The sequence below is a fragment of the Lytechinus variegatus genome, chromosome 3, assembly GCF_018143015.1.
Source record: "Lytechinus variegatus isolate NC3 chromosome 3, Lvar_3.0, whole genome shotgun sequence".
In the NCBI taxonomy this organism is placed as follows: Eukaryota; Metazoa; Echinodermata; class Echinoidea; order Temnopleuroida; family Toxopneustidae; genus Lytechinus; species Lytechinus variegatus.
Genome location: NC_054742.1, coordinates 47,520,930 through 47,541,547, shown reverse-complemented (window position 1 = coordinate 47,541,547; position 20,618 = coordinate 47,520,930). Strand labels below are relative to the sequence as shown.

The 20,618-nt window shown below is 34.6% G+C and overlaps 1 protein-coding gene across 8 annotated transcripts in view; it reads left to right on the top strand.

Annotated features, from left to right (window-relative positions):
- The first annotated feature begins 6,457 nt into the window (after nt 1–6,457).
- The window catches only part of LOC121411203 (protein MON2 homolog), a 63,834-nt gene continuing 49,673 nt past the window's right edge, over nt 6,458–20,618 (top strand). For 4 of the 8 annotated variants that reach the window (XM_041603778.1, XM_041603780.1, XM_041603776.1 and 1 more), the window contains exons 1-3: nt 6,458–6,580; nt 12,376–12,537; nt 13,704–13,767. In XM_041603778.1, coding sequence (XP_041459712.1) covers nt 12,433–12,537; nt 13,704–13,767 — 169 coding nt within the window. In that variant the 5' untranslated portion in view covers nt 6,458–6,580; nt 12,376–12,432. The remainder of the gene's footprint in view (nt 6,581–12,375; nt 12,538–13,703; nt 13,768–20,618) is intronic. The other 4 variants (XM_041603779.1, XM_041603781.1, XM_041603783.1 and 1 more) reach the window with 1 other exon arrangement.

Genomic DNA, 20,618 nt, shown 5'->3' with positions numbered 1-20,618 from the left:
ATTTTTTTTCTTTCGTCATCCATCCATTTCTAACAGTTTCCCAAAGTAATGGCATCATTAACAAAAAAAATACAAGAAAACGAGAATGATGCAATAATCGTCACTATACCATCATTCAATTCAATTTTTTTCAATTCAATTCAATTTATTGTTTAACCATCAAATACAAAAACAATACAAACAAATTAACAACAATGAAGGGAAATTACAATGATGGTAAGGTGACCCCGGAGAAGCAAGGCTTATAAAAAGGGCGACCAGGTAACATATATATCAACAATTATCAAAAACACTAACACAATAGCACACTCATGCAGCAAAAAAGGGTACATTGGTAACTTCAGTAGGTTAAGAGATTAACATTGCCCTGCACATGCAACTTTTTAAATCTAGTAATAGTGGAGCTGTTTTTAATGTCATTGGGAAGTTTGTTCCATAATTTAGGGAAAAGTCATTTTAAAAGAATGAGAAACAACAGAAGTTCGAACTTGAGGGAGACGATTGAGATCACATTGACGAGTATTGTAAGTATGAACTGATTAATTTGGAGCAAAAATATCTCTTAAGGTAGGAGGTAAAATTTGAGTTTGGAACTTAGACATGAAAACAAAAGAATTCAATGATATTAATCCATTTAATGGTGAAATGTTTAATTGGGTAAATAGTGGTTTCGAATAATAAATGCAGCATTACATATAATTCGGATTGCTTTCTTTTGTAGAATGCATAACTTATCTAAGTGAGTTTTAAATGTGTGACCCCAGACAATATTACAGTAGTTTAAGTGTGGGAGAATAATACTGTTATATAAAGTAGACAAAATAGTGTGAGGCATAAAAAGTCTAAGTCTGCAGAGAACCCCTATAGATTTTGATATTTTAGTAAAAACTGAGTTGAGATGGGGTTTCCAAGAAAGATATTCATTTAAAAAGACACCTAAAAATTGGATACTGTCAACTTTAGAGATTATATTATTACCACCAATAATAAGATTAGTAATATTCAGAGGAACCGTCCTGTCTCTTCCTCGAAAAATTATATACTTGGTCTTCTCAGAATTCAAGAGCAGTTTATACAAACGAACCATTTATGTAGTTTATCCAATTCATCATTCGTTGATGAGATCATTTTTTTTGTGAGTAAGTGTAACAGTGGTATCATCAGCAAATAATGAAAATCGTAAAACTGAGGAGCAATTAATTATATCATTTATATATAAAAGAAAGAGGAGGGGGCCTAACACACAGACCCCTGAGGAATTCCACAAGATTATACTTAGATTTGACACCATCCTCCTCCTCTCCTCCTCATTATATTTGCCATGATCATACTTATGCTCATAAAGTTTTTAAAGACGTGTAACAGTCATGATTGTTTACGTCTAGGTTTTTTTTCCTCTATCCCCTAAATAAAGCTCCAAAAGTTTGGTAAAGAAGCTCTTTGTGAAGTTATCAGCAAATGTACATGAAAAGGATTAGTTTTTTTCATCGTTTTTTGCAATTTCTTTGTTTTTTCGAATTTTGTTTTTCATTGTTCTTTCGATGAACTTTGTCGGGGACCTTCAATATTGTGATTAGAAACAGCATAAGATAAATCCATTTAGACCAGCAAAACTAAAAATGATCATAGATTTATGATTTTGGGTAAAAGACACAATTCGCATTGACTTTGTACGGGCTTTGTACACAAAATCACGCTTTTGAGCATGCAAGTTTTGGTCTGACATGCACTTACAAAAAAGCTGTGTAATTTCGGAACCGCGAACCGCCTCCGAGAACCCCACCCCTCCAGCCTATAGAGTAAATATGGTTTTATCACTAATTCGTCTAATGCCAATTCATTAAATTGCCAATGCGTCTACAATAATTTGGTCTACAATCCGTTCGTCCACTATCTACATGCTCTAATTGCCACTTTGTCCACTGGCACCATTAAATTTCGTCTAATAACCAGTTTGTCCAATAGCCATTAACTAGTCCTTATCCATTTGGTCTATGGTGTAAGTGCAAAAGAATAAATAAGTGAAACGGATATTGATACCAATATGAGACGGAAATGGTGATTAGATGAAGTGATGATTGGGACCCAATGGTTGTTAGAGGAAATGGACGGAATGGCATTTTACTAAATGAAAGTAGACAATGTGGTGAGTGCACGAGTTGGCAGTTGACAATATACCTTTCATACCACTACCCGAAATGCGTGACCAGCCACCCGCGATAAACTCTTTATGGTTGTTCCATATCTGATTAAAGGACAAGTCCACCCCAACAAATAAGTTGATTTGAATAAAAAGGTAAAATTCCAATAAGCATAACACTGAAAATTTCATCAAAATCAGATGTAAAATAAGAAAGTTATGACCTTTTAAAGTTTCGCTTACTTATATGCACATCCTGACTGTTGTATGCAAATGAGGATACTATGATGTCACCCACTCACTATTTCTTTTGTAGTTTGTCATGAAATATTCTAATTTTCTCCTCATTGTCAAGTGATACCACCATTAATTCCTCCCTGAATATGTGGAATTAGCATTGTTTAATACTATATGGTTCAGTCAAGTTGATCCTTATTGTCAAATCTGCAAATGATATATTGCATAATTCAAACAATAAAAAACAAAAGAAATAGTGTGTGATGGACATCATCGACTGACTAGTAGTTGTGCGTATTACTGTTTTGTGAAAAATAAGCGAAATTTTAAATGTCATAACTTTCTTATTTTACATCCGATTTTGATGAAATTTTCAGCGTTATGCTAGTTTGATTTATCTCCATTTATTCAAATCAACTTTTTGTTGGGGTGGACTTGACCTATAAATTGAATTTCTGGTGCATTCCACCCACTCCACACATGAACCTTTTTTTCAAATTCCATGGGCTAGCACCACTGACGAGTGTCGTAGATGGCAGCATTTCATTAGACTCTGAACGCTACTTTCAGTGTTCATCTAAGTTTTGTTATCCTTTCACCATTATACTCACTGCGGACCTTTTTATTTTGCTATTTTAAGTTTGTACCAATTATTGATGCCAAAATTATTCTTTACAAATTTGCATTATGATAAATAAAATCACACCCATGTATGTACTCGCAAATCAAGACAATCTTTATCAGATCGTTGTTCTGGTGATGGAAACATGTAAATTTAAATCCGTTTGAATTTCATCCAATATTATGAAAATATCTTATTTTTGGCACTGCGTTCAGATTACAACGCATTTCTCTTTAAGTTAAACTTAACGCACTGCCTAGGCCATCAATAATTTGGTAGAACATTCTGGGTTTTAACAATAGACCGAGAGTAAAAACAGAATATAACTATATACAAAATGGTAAAACACTATACGCATGAAGGGCAAACTTGGATGAGCGAATTTGTATTTATTTCCTGATTTTCTGAGAGCCCTGTGAACTTCCCTTTTATATTCTTGACCCGGCCACCCTTCATTCCCCTTCAGTTAGAACTATCCCTTCTTATGAATAGTCTGTTATGGAGTATCCTAAATGCCTTGCTTTTCATCTATAAAAATACACATCATCATATTTACGGGAAGTATTATTAAGTGAAATTCAACCGTATAAAGAAAATGATTGAATAAAAAATATCCAGACAGAGGCACAATATTCACGGAACGGAAAGAACCGGGGGGGGGGACTCCAGCCCCCCCCCCCACCCCCTTTCCATTGCAATTGTCAGTAAGCGTGTATATACAAATACGTGAAAATGACCGGTTTATGCATGTTCATCCGTTCAATAATTTCGCAGCCCTTGTTTTTGCATGCTGTGGAAAATCAAGTTCCATACTTTGATGAAATGACGAGACATCCGGGGGGGGGGGGCAGTCAAATGTATTGCTGTACACATGCGTGACGAAATTATTTTCAAAACAACCCCTAAACGAGTTTTTCTCTGTGTGCAGAATAACCCCTAAACAAGTTTTTGAGGGCTTCATTTGCACATTTTGACCCTTAAAGTGATTGGTTAACATTCGTTTGACTTTTAAAAATTTACTGAGCTATAAGGTCATACTTGTCACCTGTGTCTGCGATATGTTACAAAAATGAAGCCCAGAAAAAAATTGCATTCGAAAATAATTATTTAGTGCCTCAAAAATTGAAATATAAAGTGAACAGAAACACCATCTTAATTTCATCCCATACACTTATGTGTACTATTTAGGCGTCTATAAGACGCCTATTTATAAAATCGGGGTTTGCCTTGTAGTTAATTTTAGCTTTTCATTCTCAATAGTGGTTGTTATCAGGGTTTATTAGTTCTAATTGTACACATGTTTCATCTTGGTTTGAGAATTTTTTTAAATCGGCTGCTCGCAAAGTTAAACAATACCTTTAAACAAGTTGTCGCCAGAATATAAGACACCGGGGAAAAGCGGCTTGGGAAAAAACATACCAGAACACGTTTGGCTAGTCTTTAAAAAAAAAAGCTTTCGAAAAAAACCCACTGACCCCGCGATTTAGACGTGTTTATGCATGTTCAACCCCCCCCCCCGGCGAGATGCGCTTTCTTGCCAAAAATGCCCGCAAAAATGTCATCATGGCTATTAGTATCTCCATGTCGACATACAACTTTTCATGCATAATTATAAGTCGATGTGGTGATGATAGCTTAACTCGCCATGTTGACATAATCTCCAATAACATGATGATCATTCTTTGATGACATCACTATGTCTTGTACATGTATATCAAGCCCGGAGGGGCCACTTACATTGACGAGTGGATACCATGCGCGACCAAAAAAACACGTAAAAAGGATGTCTTTTTCACGATAGGGCACGTTACGTACGTAACGTGATAAGGGTGCCAAAAACACAAAAATAGTGAAAAAAGGGTATCTATTTCGCTAGGAAAATTACGTGTTTAGGGTCTCATTTGCGGGGATGATAAAACAAAATTAAAATGTTTTATAAAGGATGTCATTTTTGCCCCAACACTTCGTGTTTAGAGTCCGATTTGCGCGAGGTGTAGAAGTGGGGTCGTAACCAAATAAGGTAAAGCCGACGACCGAAGGAACCGTAACAATAAAACATTCCTGTACTTGTTTAGGGGTCCGTTTCAGGGAATATTTGCTTCGTTTTTGTTTCCAATACTTGTTAAGGGTAGGGTTTTACACGCCAATACTTGTTAAGGGGTTCATTTTCAGAATATGGAAATTACGTATTTAGGGTGCTTTTCGAGACCCCTTGGTCGCGCATGGTATCCACTCGTGAATGGAAGTGGCCCCCCCAAGTCAGGGTCCACGGAACGGGTTTGGTAATTTTTATGTTTTTGTTCAAAGTTTTAGAAAAAACCACCCCGCCTGGTAGGTAATAGATGAGATTGATAAATGAGATAAGGGGGGAGGGGTCAAGAGCCCTGGGTCAAGAGTCCACAAATCAAAATGGGGCGAAACAAAATGTGGACACACCCCCAGCAATGTGGAATTCGCGGATCTGTGACCCAGCCGAGTACAACATGACCCGACCCGATATCGCACCGGGATAGGGGAGAGATCAGTGGATAGAACGCTAGTCTGGTTGCGCAGTTTCGTTTGCCGTAGTGATGCTGATAATTATGGTGGTGGTGAGTGGTGATGATGATGATGATAATAGTAATAATGATAATAATAATAACAATAATGATAATGATATTAAAAATCATGATAGAATAAAAATAATAATAATGATAATAATAATAATAACAACAACAACAATAATTATAATAATAATTATTATAATAGTAATAATAATAGTAATAAAAAAGTGATAATATTAATGATGATTATAATCATTATTATTGTTATCATACTTATCTATTTATCATTATCGTACTAGGGATGATGATAATGATGCAAATAATAAGAATAGCAGTATTTAGGGTCATTTTCTATTTTATTGCCTTGATTTACATTGAAGGGTAGGAGAAGGAGGTATGAAGTGTGTTGGACCATATTCAATTTTGACCTGGGCCAGTAGGTCCATGACTGGTCATAATAAAAAAATATTATTAGGAAGCACAGGTTAGGAAGCAAAATATCTATTCTAAGCGCAGGATATTACGGGCTTACGAAGACGAATGTTACCTAAACCAAAAGATTCAGTCTCTGTAAATTGCTTGGTCTGCTGAACTACATTGGCTCCACTCCGCTCCACTCATCTATGGGGATGACAATAAAATGTCAGAAATTGCCCCAAAAATGACTGTTATTATCCCCCTTTATTATTCCTGTCTAAATGTTACCAAGTTAATATCTCTGTCCAGACTTCAGACTATTTTTCTTTATCTCTTTTGTCATCTCTAGTATTTTGTCTTATTATTTCATCACTTGAAAATCATCAAGGGTCAACCCCCCCCCCCTTACCGGCCCTGACGTTGTCCTAATTGCACTGCCACTTGGTTTCTATTTTTTTTCTTCTCAAAGCTTAAAGGGGTCTCAATTCCAGACTATATATCATTCATATTATCAATACGAAAACAGTATGGCTGCCTCCAGCTCCACGAACACAGAATCTTCCTCAAAATAATGGACATTTAGCATTCTATTAGGAGCTGAAGACGTCAAGTACTTGAACGGTGAGTTACCTAACATTCTTACCTCTCGATGAATTAAAAGTTCATCTATGTCAATATTAAACTAGTAGTGAGCAATCCAGCAATAATGTAAATTTAATCGATAGATTGTGAAATCTGCCACTCAGCGCATATACATTTATGGATGCATCAGCCACCAGTGCACTCACTCTGAGCAGCTCTGCATGCACTGTGTACAAAGTATGGTAGTGGTCCTAGTGGATCGTATTGCCGAACACTTTTCATGAATTTGATCATATCAAGCACATTATTCCAACAAAATTCACCAAACTTTCACCATAAATACACAAATACCTACAAAATATAAATATGCAGAAATTTTGCCGAAATTGTTTTTCATTTTTATGACATCAGCAGTCCAATTCAATTGGACCTCTCTTTGCAAGTGAAATATTTTGGTCACTTGAATTGAAAAGGCAGTGTATACAGCCACACGCGTGTGTCTTTACCATCCAGCCACACGCGTGTGGTTATATCCAGAACACCTATCTGTGGATACCGCCACACGCCGCCAGTAATAACAGTAACATGTATCCTTTGATATCCTTAGATCGTTTCAATTTCATTCTCACCGTCTCTCTCCTTGCTTTTCTTGTCTTGTTACAAACGGTCGTCTGTTTAACAGCAAATTCTCTTTTTCTACTTGTGTCGATTCTGGCTTCCTTCGCGGTGGCAGACCCATACAGCGTTAGCGCAACGCAGTATAGTATATAGTAGACATACACAGTTTGGGTTTCGTACGTACGCACGTACGCGCACATAGCCTAGAGTCAGTAGAGAATCGACACAAGTAGAAAAAGTGTGGAAATTTGCTATTTAACAGGCGGCCTTTTGTAACAAGACAAGAAAAGCAAGGAAAGACGGTGAGAATGAAATTGAAACGATTTAAAGAAATCAGAGTGGTTTAGAATGTAAGAATTTAATGAAGAAATGAGGTTATTTTGATCGTGATATAGACGGTCAGACCTACATACGCGTATACTGTTATTACTGGCGGCGTGAGGCGGTATCCACAGATAGGTGTTCTGGATATAACCACACGCGTGTGGCTGGATGGTAAAGACACACGCGTGTGGCTGTATACACTGCCAATTGAAAAAGGTACCGTAAGTAAGGGCACTAGTATTCAACCCGTTTGGAGAGTTTCCTCAAATATATAGAAACATAGAATTTACCTGAATTTCAGACCCGTCTTATTTCTACATGTTCTAAGAGCAAATGCTGGTTATTTTTCCGTTATTTTTTTCTTCAACCAGTCGACTGTGTGCGCGGGCGATCGAATTATACGGCGACGGTTTTTGCACTAGTATTCAACCCGTCTGCACTAGTATTCAACCTAGCGATGAAAGATGGTCCTGTCTCTCAATCTGCCCTTGTCCCATCCGACTATGGACTAGACCATTTGAGATGAGACCAAACAGGGAATTAATCAAAGCCAGAGACTTACATAGATCTAGATCTAATTTACCAATATAAACCCTTTTGAGATTTGCTATCTATCCTCACTAGGTTGAATACTAGTGCAATTCAGTGCAAAAGGCCATCGGCGCATAATTCGATCCTACGCGCATACAGTCGACAGATTGATAAAGAAAATACCGGCAACAGATTACCCTGGAAATAACAAAGGTATGAAATTAAGATAGTTTCCATATTTCTAAATATTTTTGGAAATATGTCAAAATCTTTGAATTATGCCGGGTTGAATACTAGTGCCCTTACGGTACGGTATCGTATTACCGAACGTGTGTTTTCTATGGGAAAAGTTGGGAAAACAACTAAGTAATGATGAGCTATTTGACCATATTTTATTGTTTTGAGGATATAAAGACTTCAAAAATGTGTTTTTGATTATTTTGCATCATTTTTCTATTCAAGTTCCCTTAGCTTTGGAAGGATGTTGCAAAGGTTAGAGCGTATTTGATTATTTTCGGCGATTTTCTGACGCATATGATGCGCGCGTTCGGTAATACAAGGGCCAAGGCCGGTCAGTAATACAATCACTCACTATATATGGAGCTGTCCCCAAACCTGCCTGCAGACTTCGAAGTTCAAGCTCTAGTCTAGACGAAGACACGGGTTAAGATTATGTAAGAATTTGTGTTCTGTCTCGTTGTTGATCTTATTCTTGGACAAGTTGGCCTAAATCCTAATCTTGATTTAGTCTGATCTGAGCTAACATATAATTTCAGGCATTTCTAGGCTATAGTACCGTTAGACAGCTGGCAGCCGTCTGTTTCGAGGAGTTTTTAAACAATTTTTAATTTTATTTCTCCTTACACAGACGGCTCACTATCGTGCAGCCACCATTAGGGGACTTGCAATGCAAAATCCCCCCGTCGGGGCTCTTCAATTTTTGTCTTTAATGAATAAAAATTTTGAAAATTTACGTGACCAAAATGCAAGTCAATATTCCCTCTTGGCATTAATTGCCAAAAAACGGAGAAAAATCAAGTTAAAATGAACTAAAACAGTGACTTGCCTCGGCTGTCGCGCAAATTCACTTCCCCGTTTTATCCGATCTTAAGTACATAAACATATGGCCATTGAGACCCTGTACAAAACACGCTAGAACTTCGGTCTGTGTATTTAGTGAGTGAAGCCAATGGAGTTCAGCTGAATAACCAACATAACAGAGACTGAAGCTTTTGGTCTATAGTACCGTATAAGTACGGTATAACAGTCTGCCTAAAAAAAAAAAAACACATTTCTGTTAGCTTCGAAGTTCAGTCTCTGTATTTTGGTTGTTCCACTGAACTGCGTTGGCTCACATGGGGATTATAGTAAAATGTCGGAAATTGTTGAATAAATCTCCAGACTGTCTACCTTTCTGTTTGCATTTGAAGTGTTTCTCATTATTCAAAGGATGTATGTCCAGACTTTCAAGGTGTAGACCCTGGCCTAACTTAAGGCTAAGCACTGAGATAAAAATGTATTTTGCTCTTGATTTTCTCCTTTTTTTGTCTCCACTGCATTGCAGTGTGAGACTAGAGGTGCCGCTTTGCCATGGCGTCAATACCAAATCTTAACGGAACTTAAGGTTAAGTTTTTGAAATGAAAGCATAACTGAGAAAATATATGGACCTAGTTCAAGAAACTTGGACATGAGGTGGTCAGGTACTATTGTGGTCGAGAAATATTTCCGCTTGAGTGAGCACTACTTACTTTTGAAAAGTTAGTGAAAAATGATTGGCGCAGAACTTTGGAATAGTTATGCAAATAAAAGTAGACCTTAATAATGAAGAACACGTGGAATTTAGCTAGTAAAACTGATTTGAAGTTACATGTATCTTTTACCTTTTTAACTTGTTTCCTTGCCTAAAACACTTCGAAGAGTGCATTGCCCCCACCCCGCTCCTCATACACCGAGGCCATCGTGACGAAATTTGCTTTAAACTGAGCTGTGATGTACATAAAATGGCTTAGGCTTGATTTTCATTTTGTTAATCATTGTCAAAAAGTTTGGAGAAAGAAGTATTACATGTAAATGAAAAATGAAATGTAAGCCAACTTTAAATAATAAAAACTTAGTGAAAAAAATGCTGGAGATGTATGATATAAACTTTTGTTCAATTTCAGTTATGTCTTCAGATCCAGCTGGCACATAGAGGGTAAAGATTGTGCTTACTGAGTGTTGAAATTTCAATTTGGTGGCAAAATTGTTACAAAATGCTTGAATGTATCAAAATTATTTCAACTGACTAAAAAGTGCAAGGGAAATGTATTAGAAATGTTTCTCAGGCTAAGTTTGATTTCGCCCTTTCCCCTTGACACAGCGTGAATACAAGCATTTCTGCTCAAACATATCTCTGCGAGCTTTACAAAAATGGACAGTGCTCACTCAAGCATAACATTCTGTCAAAACTTTTATGTTCACTGGATAGATGAGACCCAAACCCAGGAATATAGGTGAAAATATTACCCACATGTTGAATATTTTTTAAATCTCAGGGCTTTTTCAGAGTGTAAACTTTTTTTTGATACACACTGTAGTTCATAAAACTTGGACATGAGAGTAATCAAGTATCACTGAACATCTCATGCAAGTTTCAGGTCACATGACCAAAGTCAAAGGTCATTTAAGGTCATTGAACTTTGGCCATTTTGGAGGTAAATTTTAAATTGCTGTCATAACTTTCAAAGTTTATACAGTAGATATAATGTATAAAATTTTGATATAGGGGTAATCGGGTATCACTGACAAGTCTTAGGTTGCATGATCAATGTCAAATGTCATTGTCAATGAACGTAGTAAAATATTTCTTATTAGTTTACAGTCTCATTAATTTAGCATAATTGTTTGGTAATTGTTCTTGATTATTTCTCCCAAATTTATTTCCCTTACTTTCCCTAAGTTTAATACTCTAACATTAGACAGTTATTTTTGTTGCTCTTTTCTCATTTTCAATTGTCAATATTGAATCTACTTAAAGCTGTTACAAAAAATTTCCTTTTAATTCTTCTTTAAACCCATATAACATCACAATAATTTTATATTTAGGAGTGAATTATTTTTCCAACATTTTTACTTTTTCAAAGCTCTCCCAAACTAAGATCACTTCTTCATTATTATCATGATTATACCGTAATTGTTTTTTTTGTAATTTCTTGATTCTTTTGTAACATTGCTTTTTTTTGTTGATTTCATGTGTATATTTATTTTGTTTTGTAAAACATTTGCCAATTCAGCTGTAACAAGCTGCGATCATATGTTTTAATAAATTATCTTGAATCTTGAATCCTATTGAATGGTGTTTTTGGTGAATAATTTTTTATAGTAGTTTTCAAAGTCAGCACTGCTAACTATATTGAATCGCATGATGCAGGTGAGACTGCCAGAGGCGCTAAAAGCACAAATAATTTTGAATGTTTGTGCTTAGCTTTGTAATATTATCTGATCAATATTACTTTCAAATCAAGTTATGAAATATTGATCACAGAGTTCCTGAAATTGCTGTCTTGTATGTACACAAAGTATAGGCCTACACAAGTACGCACTGATCAACTTTGAAGTGATAGCTAGTGCCCCATTACCTTCAATAAATTGGAATCCTGCATTAAAGGCTGAAAATATTTACATCTAAATAAGAGCAAAATGCTGAAAATTTTATTAAAATTGGGTAACAAATAACGAAGTTACTGAATTTTAAATTTTATCAATATTTTGTGAAAAAAAGTTATATGCATATTGTCATGAATATTCATTAGGTGGGCTGATGATGTCACATCCCTTTTTCATTTTTCTTTTATTATATGAAATCATAAATGTTTCACTTTTTCATACATGTGTAAATGATGTGTCTCCATTATGATGAAATAAGTTGTGGCAATAAGTAACTAATGCACTTAATCAGTTGTCAATTGTTTTAGTTCGTGGAAGAAAATTTTTGAATAAACCTAATTTTGTATATAATAAAATACAAAAGAACAAGTGGGGATATGACATTATCAGCCCACCTAATGAATATTCATAAAGACATGCCTAGAACTGTTTCACTGGAATACTGCAAATCTTTAAAATTCAGTAACTCTGTTATCATCTGATTTCGATCAAATTTTCAGCATTTTGCTTTGTGAATTCATACTATTTATTGAGATATAAATTTCTCCGGCCTGGACCATTCCTTGAAACCATCCATTCAATGAATGTAATTCATTGAATTTAATTTCAGAATGATTTACTGGTAAATTTCATTTATGAAAAAAAAAATGCCTCTGCATAGATGATACTGAATTTCCTTTTGTTTTGTTTTGAATTTCTTGTTATCTCTGTTAAGATCTGTCTCTAAAGGATTGGAAGTGATTGAACCAGGTGTATGTAAAGAGCATTCAAAATGACTTCAGATTCAGCGATTGCAAAGAGGCTGGTGGAAAACTTGCAGACTGATCTGAGAGCACTCTTTAATGAAACAAAGAGAAAATATCCACCTGTCAAAGAGGTACAATTCAGAATCGAATTTAAGCAGAATGTTCTTGATAATGTTGACTCATGTTAAATGAGTGCATGCCCCAATGCCGATTAACACTCCAACCATTTATAAAATGAGAAGTCCACCCACCCTATGAATGTAAAGAAAAAAAATTCTCTGGACACTCTGATCATGTGAAATCATGATAATAACTTGTTTCTTATCAAATTTAATAAAATTGAAATTTTTAATAAAATGAAAAATGAAGAGTGAGTACCGTATGGGCACTAAAATTCAACCCGGCATAATTCAAAGATTTCGACATATTCCCGAAAATGTTTAGAAATAGGGAATTTATCTTAATTTCATACCTTTGTTATTTCCAGGATAATCAGTTATCGGTATTTGCTTTATCAATCTGTTGACTATATGCGCGGAGGATCGAATTATGCGGCAATGGCCTTTTGCACTGAAAGGCACTTGTATTCAACCTAGTGAGGATACATAGCAAATCTGAAAAGGGTTTAGATCGCTAAATTAGATCTTTGTAAGTCTTTGGCTTTGATTAATTCCCTGTTTGGTCTCATCTCAAATGGTCTAGTCCATAGTCGGATGGGACAAGGGCAGATTGAGAGACGGGGCCATCTTTCATCGCTAGGTTGAATACTAGTGCCAAAAACCATCGCCGTATAATTCGATCGCCCGTGCACACAGTCGACTTGTTGAAAAAAAAAAAATAATGAAAATAGAATTACCAGCATTTGCTCTTGGAAAAAAGACGGGTTTGAAATTCAGGTAAATTCTATATTTCTATAGATTTGAGGAAACTCTCCAAACGGGTTGAATACTAGTGCCCTTACGGTATAAAGTTCATATAGACTTCATCAGCTCACTCATTAATATTTGATCAGTTACTGATGAAACTGAAGTGTTTTGCTTATTTGATTTTCAGAGGAATATGCATCTTAGTTTATGATAATACATTACTGGATGCAATTATTATTTTCCCATTGAATGAGAAAGAAAATGATATGGAATGTTTGTCCTTCACCTACTTGAGCCAGATATTCATTTTGTGGTATGGAAAGTTGGGGGTTTTTTGTCACAAAATTAGCACAGATCAATTATCATTAAGCAATTTTGATTGGCAGAACAAAATGATTTTTCTTTTCTTTTGCTTGCTTTTTTATGATTAGGCTGCAGAGGCTGATATCTTGAAAATCAGGACCATAGTTGCAAGAAGTAAAGATGTTATTCCTGGTAAGTTAAAAAGTAACTAATATATAAATATATAAAGTCAACTTATTTTTCCTGCATTCTGGAATGCTTTACTTCTGCCCCTTGTGAAGCCTCCAATATCCTGAAGGAGAATATTTTAAGGAACAGTCATTGAATCAGTTTTGTTCATTTTCATGTATACATGTAAAGAAATCCAGAGGTTTTTTCAACATCTGTCTTGTACATTACAGTTTAGAACATGCATGTCTGGTGTTCAAGTCTATGTGCAGTTTATTGCCATTAATAATTTGAGGGGGTGCTGCTAGCCTGCTACATGTACATTGTACGGAACAGTGCTATCACAGGTGTACATGTGTTTTATTACCCACATTCAAAGCTGGCCAAAAAATAATATTTCTTATCTTAGGGGGCATACTTTTCACAACTTGCTGCCTATATCTGTATAAACATTGGATGAACTTTCATTGCGATGAATATGGATTTCCTGGGCTCTTTTGAGCATTCCAAGGGCTAAATAGCCCCCTAGCCCCCATGTAATATTTTCTCTGGTTCAAAGAATTATCTGCGCTCTGTAAATTATTTTGCCTTGCTTTGTGAAAACACAAATCAGCAGACAACAGGGTTGGCGATTTTTTTTATTTTTTTAAAAAATCAAAAAAATCGAATTTATTTGATTTAAATCAGATTTTTTTGATTTAAATCAGATTTTTTTTATTTTTTTAAAGTTCCTTCGAAAAAAAGGGTAGGGGAAGGCGGGGTAAGTTGAGCATAGGGGCAAGTTGAGCCACCAGCCCCAGGCCAATAATGAATGAGTCAGACATTGTGGTGGTGTCATGTACTGATGACCCATAGCATAACCCCAAACCCCACCACATTGTTTCCAACTTTGAAACAAAAAGTAGTTTTTTAGAGGGAAAAATATCAATTTCAGCCAAAAAAGTAAAAAAGAGTGTGAAATAGATAAGTGCTTTATAAACACACACGTCTTTAAATATAATAAAGACATGATAACAACATTATTAGTCCAGGTATGGATCTTCATTCTTGTCATAGTCTTTTATATGATGGATGTATAATAAATGTGTGGATACAAAATTATCGCACTAAATTCGGACTGGGGTAAGTTGAGCCAAACAGCATGGGGCAAGTTGAGCCATGGTAATTCCTATGGTAATGTATCTTAAAAAACAAACAAACCATATAAATCGATTGAAATGCAGGCTGAAAGGAGCAAATTTACATGACTGCTCTTTTCCTTTTACAGGATGTTAGTATTTATAGAGAATTAGCAAGTGAAAAGACTTTGAACAAAAAATTGACATGCTGGTTCTCCCCCATACATTTTGTACATAGTTTTTGTGGCTCAACTTACCCCAGAAGGTGGCTCAAACTTACCCCATATATGGGGCAAGTTGAGCCATTTGACATCGTTTTTTTCAAAGGTCACGATGACTTTCAGTGTGGGGATAGAAAGTTATATATAGGTGGAAAATATTTCAGAAGAATTAAATTTCAAGGCAAGGTACTTATTTCGACAAAATTATTAATCATATCAATTCTAACATGCAAAAAGCAAAAACTGTCACAACTTACCCCGCCTTCCCCTAATTATCCCCCCCTTACTCTTACAATGACATCAATATTGATGTTATACATTTCACCCCTAATAATAGTAATATTGTTCTTAACCACATATTTTGTAATTAAAATCCAGTAAAAAAGGACAATTAAAAATAAATTTGAGGAATCATGTATCTGAACTTAATTCTATCATACATAGGCCTATGAAGGAATATTCCATAGGGAATTCCCAGTGAGTAGAGAAAATTCCCCTCTGGGATTTTTCATTCAAATATTTAAAAAAATCCAAGAGAAAAAATCCCTTATCAAAACTGCCAACAAACCCTTTGCCAATTACTAGTATTCATGTATATTGTAAGAGAAATATTTCTCATCAATGATTTTTTTCAATTAGTCACAGCTTTACAATAGTCAAAGAGAGACTACAACTGTATATGTTAAGGATCTTTTTGATAAAAAGCTCTTCTCTTGCTACAGATATAGATGCAAAACTCTCATTTTTGGAGAACAATATAGGAGATAGCTTAGTCAAAGGGTGACTATACTACATTCTGTTACTGTGATTTTTTTACATTAATCTACAATTTTTATTCCCATATTCTCTACAAAAAAATCTGTTTGATCCATGAAGTATGAAAAAAAATCTACTTACTTTTAACTTAAAGGATAAAAACTGCAAAACTGCTTAAATTACAACATATGTATTACAAAAAGAAGTATTTTATTTTAAATGAGACACAGCTTACAACTGCCAATGATTGTAACTGAAGTACCTGCATCTTAACGTTAAAATACAGTGTTAAATGTTTATTCTGAGTTTTGCAAATTGTTGTTATAGAGCTCTTTCCATTATTACATGCAGATACAAAACTTCCATTATTTGTAGCACTGAACATAAAATGGGCTGCAGTGACTTAAAAGGTTTATAAGAGAAAGCTTTTCTCAACAGTCAAATTATGACTGTACTACATTATGTTAATGTGATTTTTATAATTATGTTATTCAAAACATCAAATGTATGATAAATGTAACAATACGAAATAAGAGGCATGTTAAATATGTTGATTACATGCAGGTATCATTTTTTATTTTACATGACAGAAGTAGTTATGTGTAGGCGAAGGATCAAAACTGGAAAACTGCCAACAAACCTTTTCTCATCGACTTTTATATATTATATATTTTTTTTTACAAACTGCTCTCTGAAAAGTCTTTGGATTATGTGAAAACTTTATGTTAAGAAAGAAATTGACTAATAATAACTGACAAAGAATGTAAAATTTCAGAAGAAAAACTCGACATAATTTACAAAAAATGAGTACCTATTGACAACATACATCTGTAGTTTTTAAGGAATTACCTGATTTTATTAATTTGATTTTAATTTGTTTTAAGTAGATATGAAGACTTTGTTGATCTTTTATTGATATAAAGTTAATTCAAAGTTTTTCAGTTGACTTGAAGAATTAAAACTGCATTGAACAAATACTTTGTCCATGATTTGTACATGTTTCAATGGAAGTGATTTAAATCAATGATTTTTTTAAAAAAATCATGGTGATTTAAATCGCGATTTAAATCACGATTTAAATCAACGTGATTTAAATCCGCCAACCCTGGCAGACAATACATTCAATAAGATTTAAGTGCCCCCCCCCCTTTAGTCCATCCTGGATCTGCCCGTGGAATAGGAAACCAAGGCAACCAAACTCTTGTATTTCTAAGAATTCTTTGTTACAGTACCTTCACGATAAACCCTAGGTACTTTGTGAATCAATATTTATTTAACAGGTCATAAAAAGTTGGGATTTTTAGACTGATCACACTCAACTGGATTTGCGAATTTACAAGATATCATTTATAGAATTACAGAATCATGTAATTAGGGGAAGGGGGTTATTTCAATATGTTTAGTAGACTGAACAATATGCAAAGTACCAGTGAAGATGCATATCAAGTAAGATCCCCCCCCCCCCTCTAAATGAAAAACACAACTTTTGTTGATCTAGGTATCATCTTGATCATGCTTTATTATTTGAGAAATAAGGCGTTCCTGTAATACAAAAGCAAATTATTGTTCAAAACAAATTTATGCAAAGTTATGACAATATTTATCAATTTCAGGACTTTCCCCAGTTATGTTTAGTGCATTGCAATATATGAACATGTAAGGGGAACCCAGTATTGGTCATAAAATTTTGTGTTGGAAAGGAGAAAATAAATAAAACAGAATTGTGAAAGTTTGAAAGAAATTGGACAAGCAATAAAAAAGTTATGGCTGCTTTAAAATTGAGTTCCCTAAGACTACATGTAGATTTAAAATTGGCAGCTGGGTAAGGAAATTATGACAAGGGGCAAGGACTACTTTCTCATAGACCATACAACATGTTCTTATTCACAGATTTGTGGTATTCTCCTACATGTAAGTACCAATCCCCCGAGGCAGTAATCTAAATATAACCCAGGTAGTGAATTGTTTTATGTCCTCATGAAAGAAAAATATAATTTCAAATAAAACTTCAAAAAAGAAGAAGACATTAATTAGCAATTTTATGTATGTATGGGAGTACATGGGAGAGTAGTCCTTGCCTTACATCACTATGACAACACATACATGTATTATGCGGCCAATTTGAAGTCTCCATGGGTAAAGTGATCACCAATATTTACAACTTTTTCTTGTTGTTTGTCCAATATTGTTCAAACCTTCACCTATCAACTTGTCTGATTTTTCTTTTCCTTATAAAAACAAGTCTTTATTTGGGTTGGATTCCCCTTTGAATACAATCTAGACCAATTTGACTTATTTTTAAGAACTTGATATGCTCAGGTTGGCAGCACACAGACATTAAAGTTGTACAAATTATAATATGTGACATGTCATCATTGTCATGAAATGTGGTAATCAATCAAAGATCATAAACACATAGTTGGAATATTTGTAATTCAAGTTATGATATTGCTCATTAATACAGGTCCTGAAGACATGATTCTTATCTCATACTCATACGTGTATCAATTGAATTTTACACTTGATTTAAATCAAATGTTCTATTTTGAAGAAAAAAAAGAAAATTGCTAATGTTCAGATAGATGATGTACATGTACTTTGCAAATAATGCCAAAACCAATGTTATGTGTATTTGGTAAAAAAAACCCTGTGTTAATTAGATGTATGTATATAAACAAAATGTGAATTGTGCCCATTTTGACCATGCAACCCAAATTACAACACTTAACTACATGCAGCTGTAAATTTCCATGCAGCTTTGATTTTCATAATTTCCAATGTATCTTTAAATTATTTTTGGCTGAAAATATGTTTAAGTTGTCAAAGTTCCTCTGGAATCATATGAAATTTGTTTTGTATCATGGAAATTGCGGACTCTATTAGGCCTGATCCCATCTTTAGTTAGTGAAAATTCAAAATATCATAACATCCTTTTTGAATATCTTTTGTTTTCTACATTATGTTTGACTTTCGACGTTACTAGTGATATTTTTAGTGCATCAAACTACCGTACCTGTAATCCTCATTATCCTATATGTAGGGATATACATGTACATGTGCCTGTTGTGGACATGACATGAATAATGCTCAACGTAATTCAATCCCTGGGTAGTATGCTGAGGTACCCTGTTTTCAGTAAGCATGAAACTCAATCCTTCAATCAATACAATAGGGTTATAGACTGAGCTTAGATTATCAACGATTGCCTCATGTCTGACTTTAAGCCATCGTTGTAAATGAACAGGTCTGCATACAGACATTGCAGATTGCACAATATGGGATGCTATGGAATATTTACACTGTATGTTCTGTTTAGTTCCTGATGGAAAGAATACTTTGTGACCGTAAATTGCCAATTCGTCTAATGCCATTCCGTCCATCAACATTTCGTCTATCAACCATTTGGTCCAATCATCACTTCATCTAATCACCAGTTCGTTTATGACCATTTCGTCTCATAACCATTTGGTCTAAAATCCATTTAGTTTTCCTGAATTTCTTCCAATTAGACCAAATAGTATATGGACTATATGGCTATTGGACTGATCTGGTTATTAGACGAATCTGGTTATTAGATGAAATGGTGAGTGGATAGTGGAAGAACTGATGGTAGACCAAATCATAGTAGACGAATTGGTAATTGGACCAATTGGCATTGGACCAATAGATAAACCCTTGTGACACATTGTGACACAGTGTGACTCAGTGTGGACGTATACATGTAAATGCTCCAATGAAACAAGGTCACCCTATTGGAGTATGGAAGTTGGAACTACATGTACTATTCTGTCTAGGTCCAGACTCCATAATTTTCCCCGAGTAGGGATCTTGATCTTCTGGTATCATGTAAACAGATCATTTTGGAAGACAGAATATTAAAACTGTTAGAGCAACCATATGTTTAATAAGAATCATCTTCGTAGTTTATACATGTATAGCCTGCAATTTTAATTCCTTTAATAGGCATGATTCTTCATAAATTTGAGTATGCATACTTAAAAAAAATGGTATTAAAACCTTTGTCTTATCCCTATGCCATGGCTATGGGAAGTACGTATGGACATGTATGTGTAGTTGGACAAGGCCAGTTTATAAAACAAAGTGATTTAGTACACACTCAAAATGTATCGGTCTTAAATTTTTTGTCTGGACTTTTTAAATTCATTTTTGTAGTTGCTTTATGTTTTATTTGGTAATCATCATACTGTAGCTACATGTATTTGACTGCGAATAACACAGATTTGTACCCTGACTCTCAGTTGAGTGTTATTCATTTCACTAGTATCACTCCGTTCTTAAAGGACAAGTCCACCCCAACAAAAAGTTGACTTGAATAAAAAGAGATAATCCAACAAGCATAACACTGAAAATTTCATCAAAATTGGATGTAAAAAAGAAAGTTATGGCATTTTAAAGTTACGCATAATCTCACATAACAGTTATATGCACATCCTGGCTGGTATGCAAATGAGGAGGCTATGATATCCACTCAATTTTGTATTTTATTATATGAAATATGAAATATTCTCATTTTCTCCTCATTGTCAAGTGATACAATGATTAATTCCTCCCTGAACATGTGGAATTAGCATTGTTGAATACTACGTATGGTTCAGTCAAGTTGGTCCTTATTTTCAAATCTATAAAACTTAAAATATTGTATAATTCAAACAAAAAACAAAAGAAATAGTGAGGGATGGACATCATCGACTGACTCACCTTGTTGTGCATATCACTGTTTTGTGAAAAATAAGCAAAACTTTAAAATGCAATAACTTTC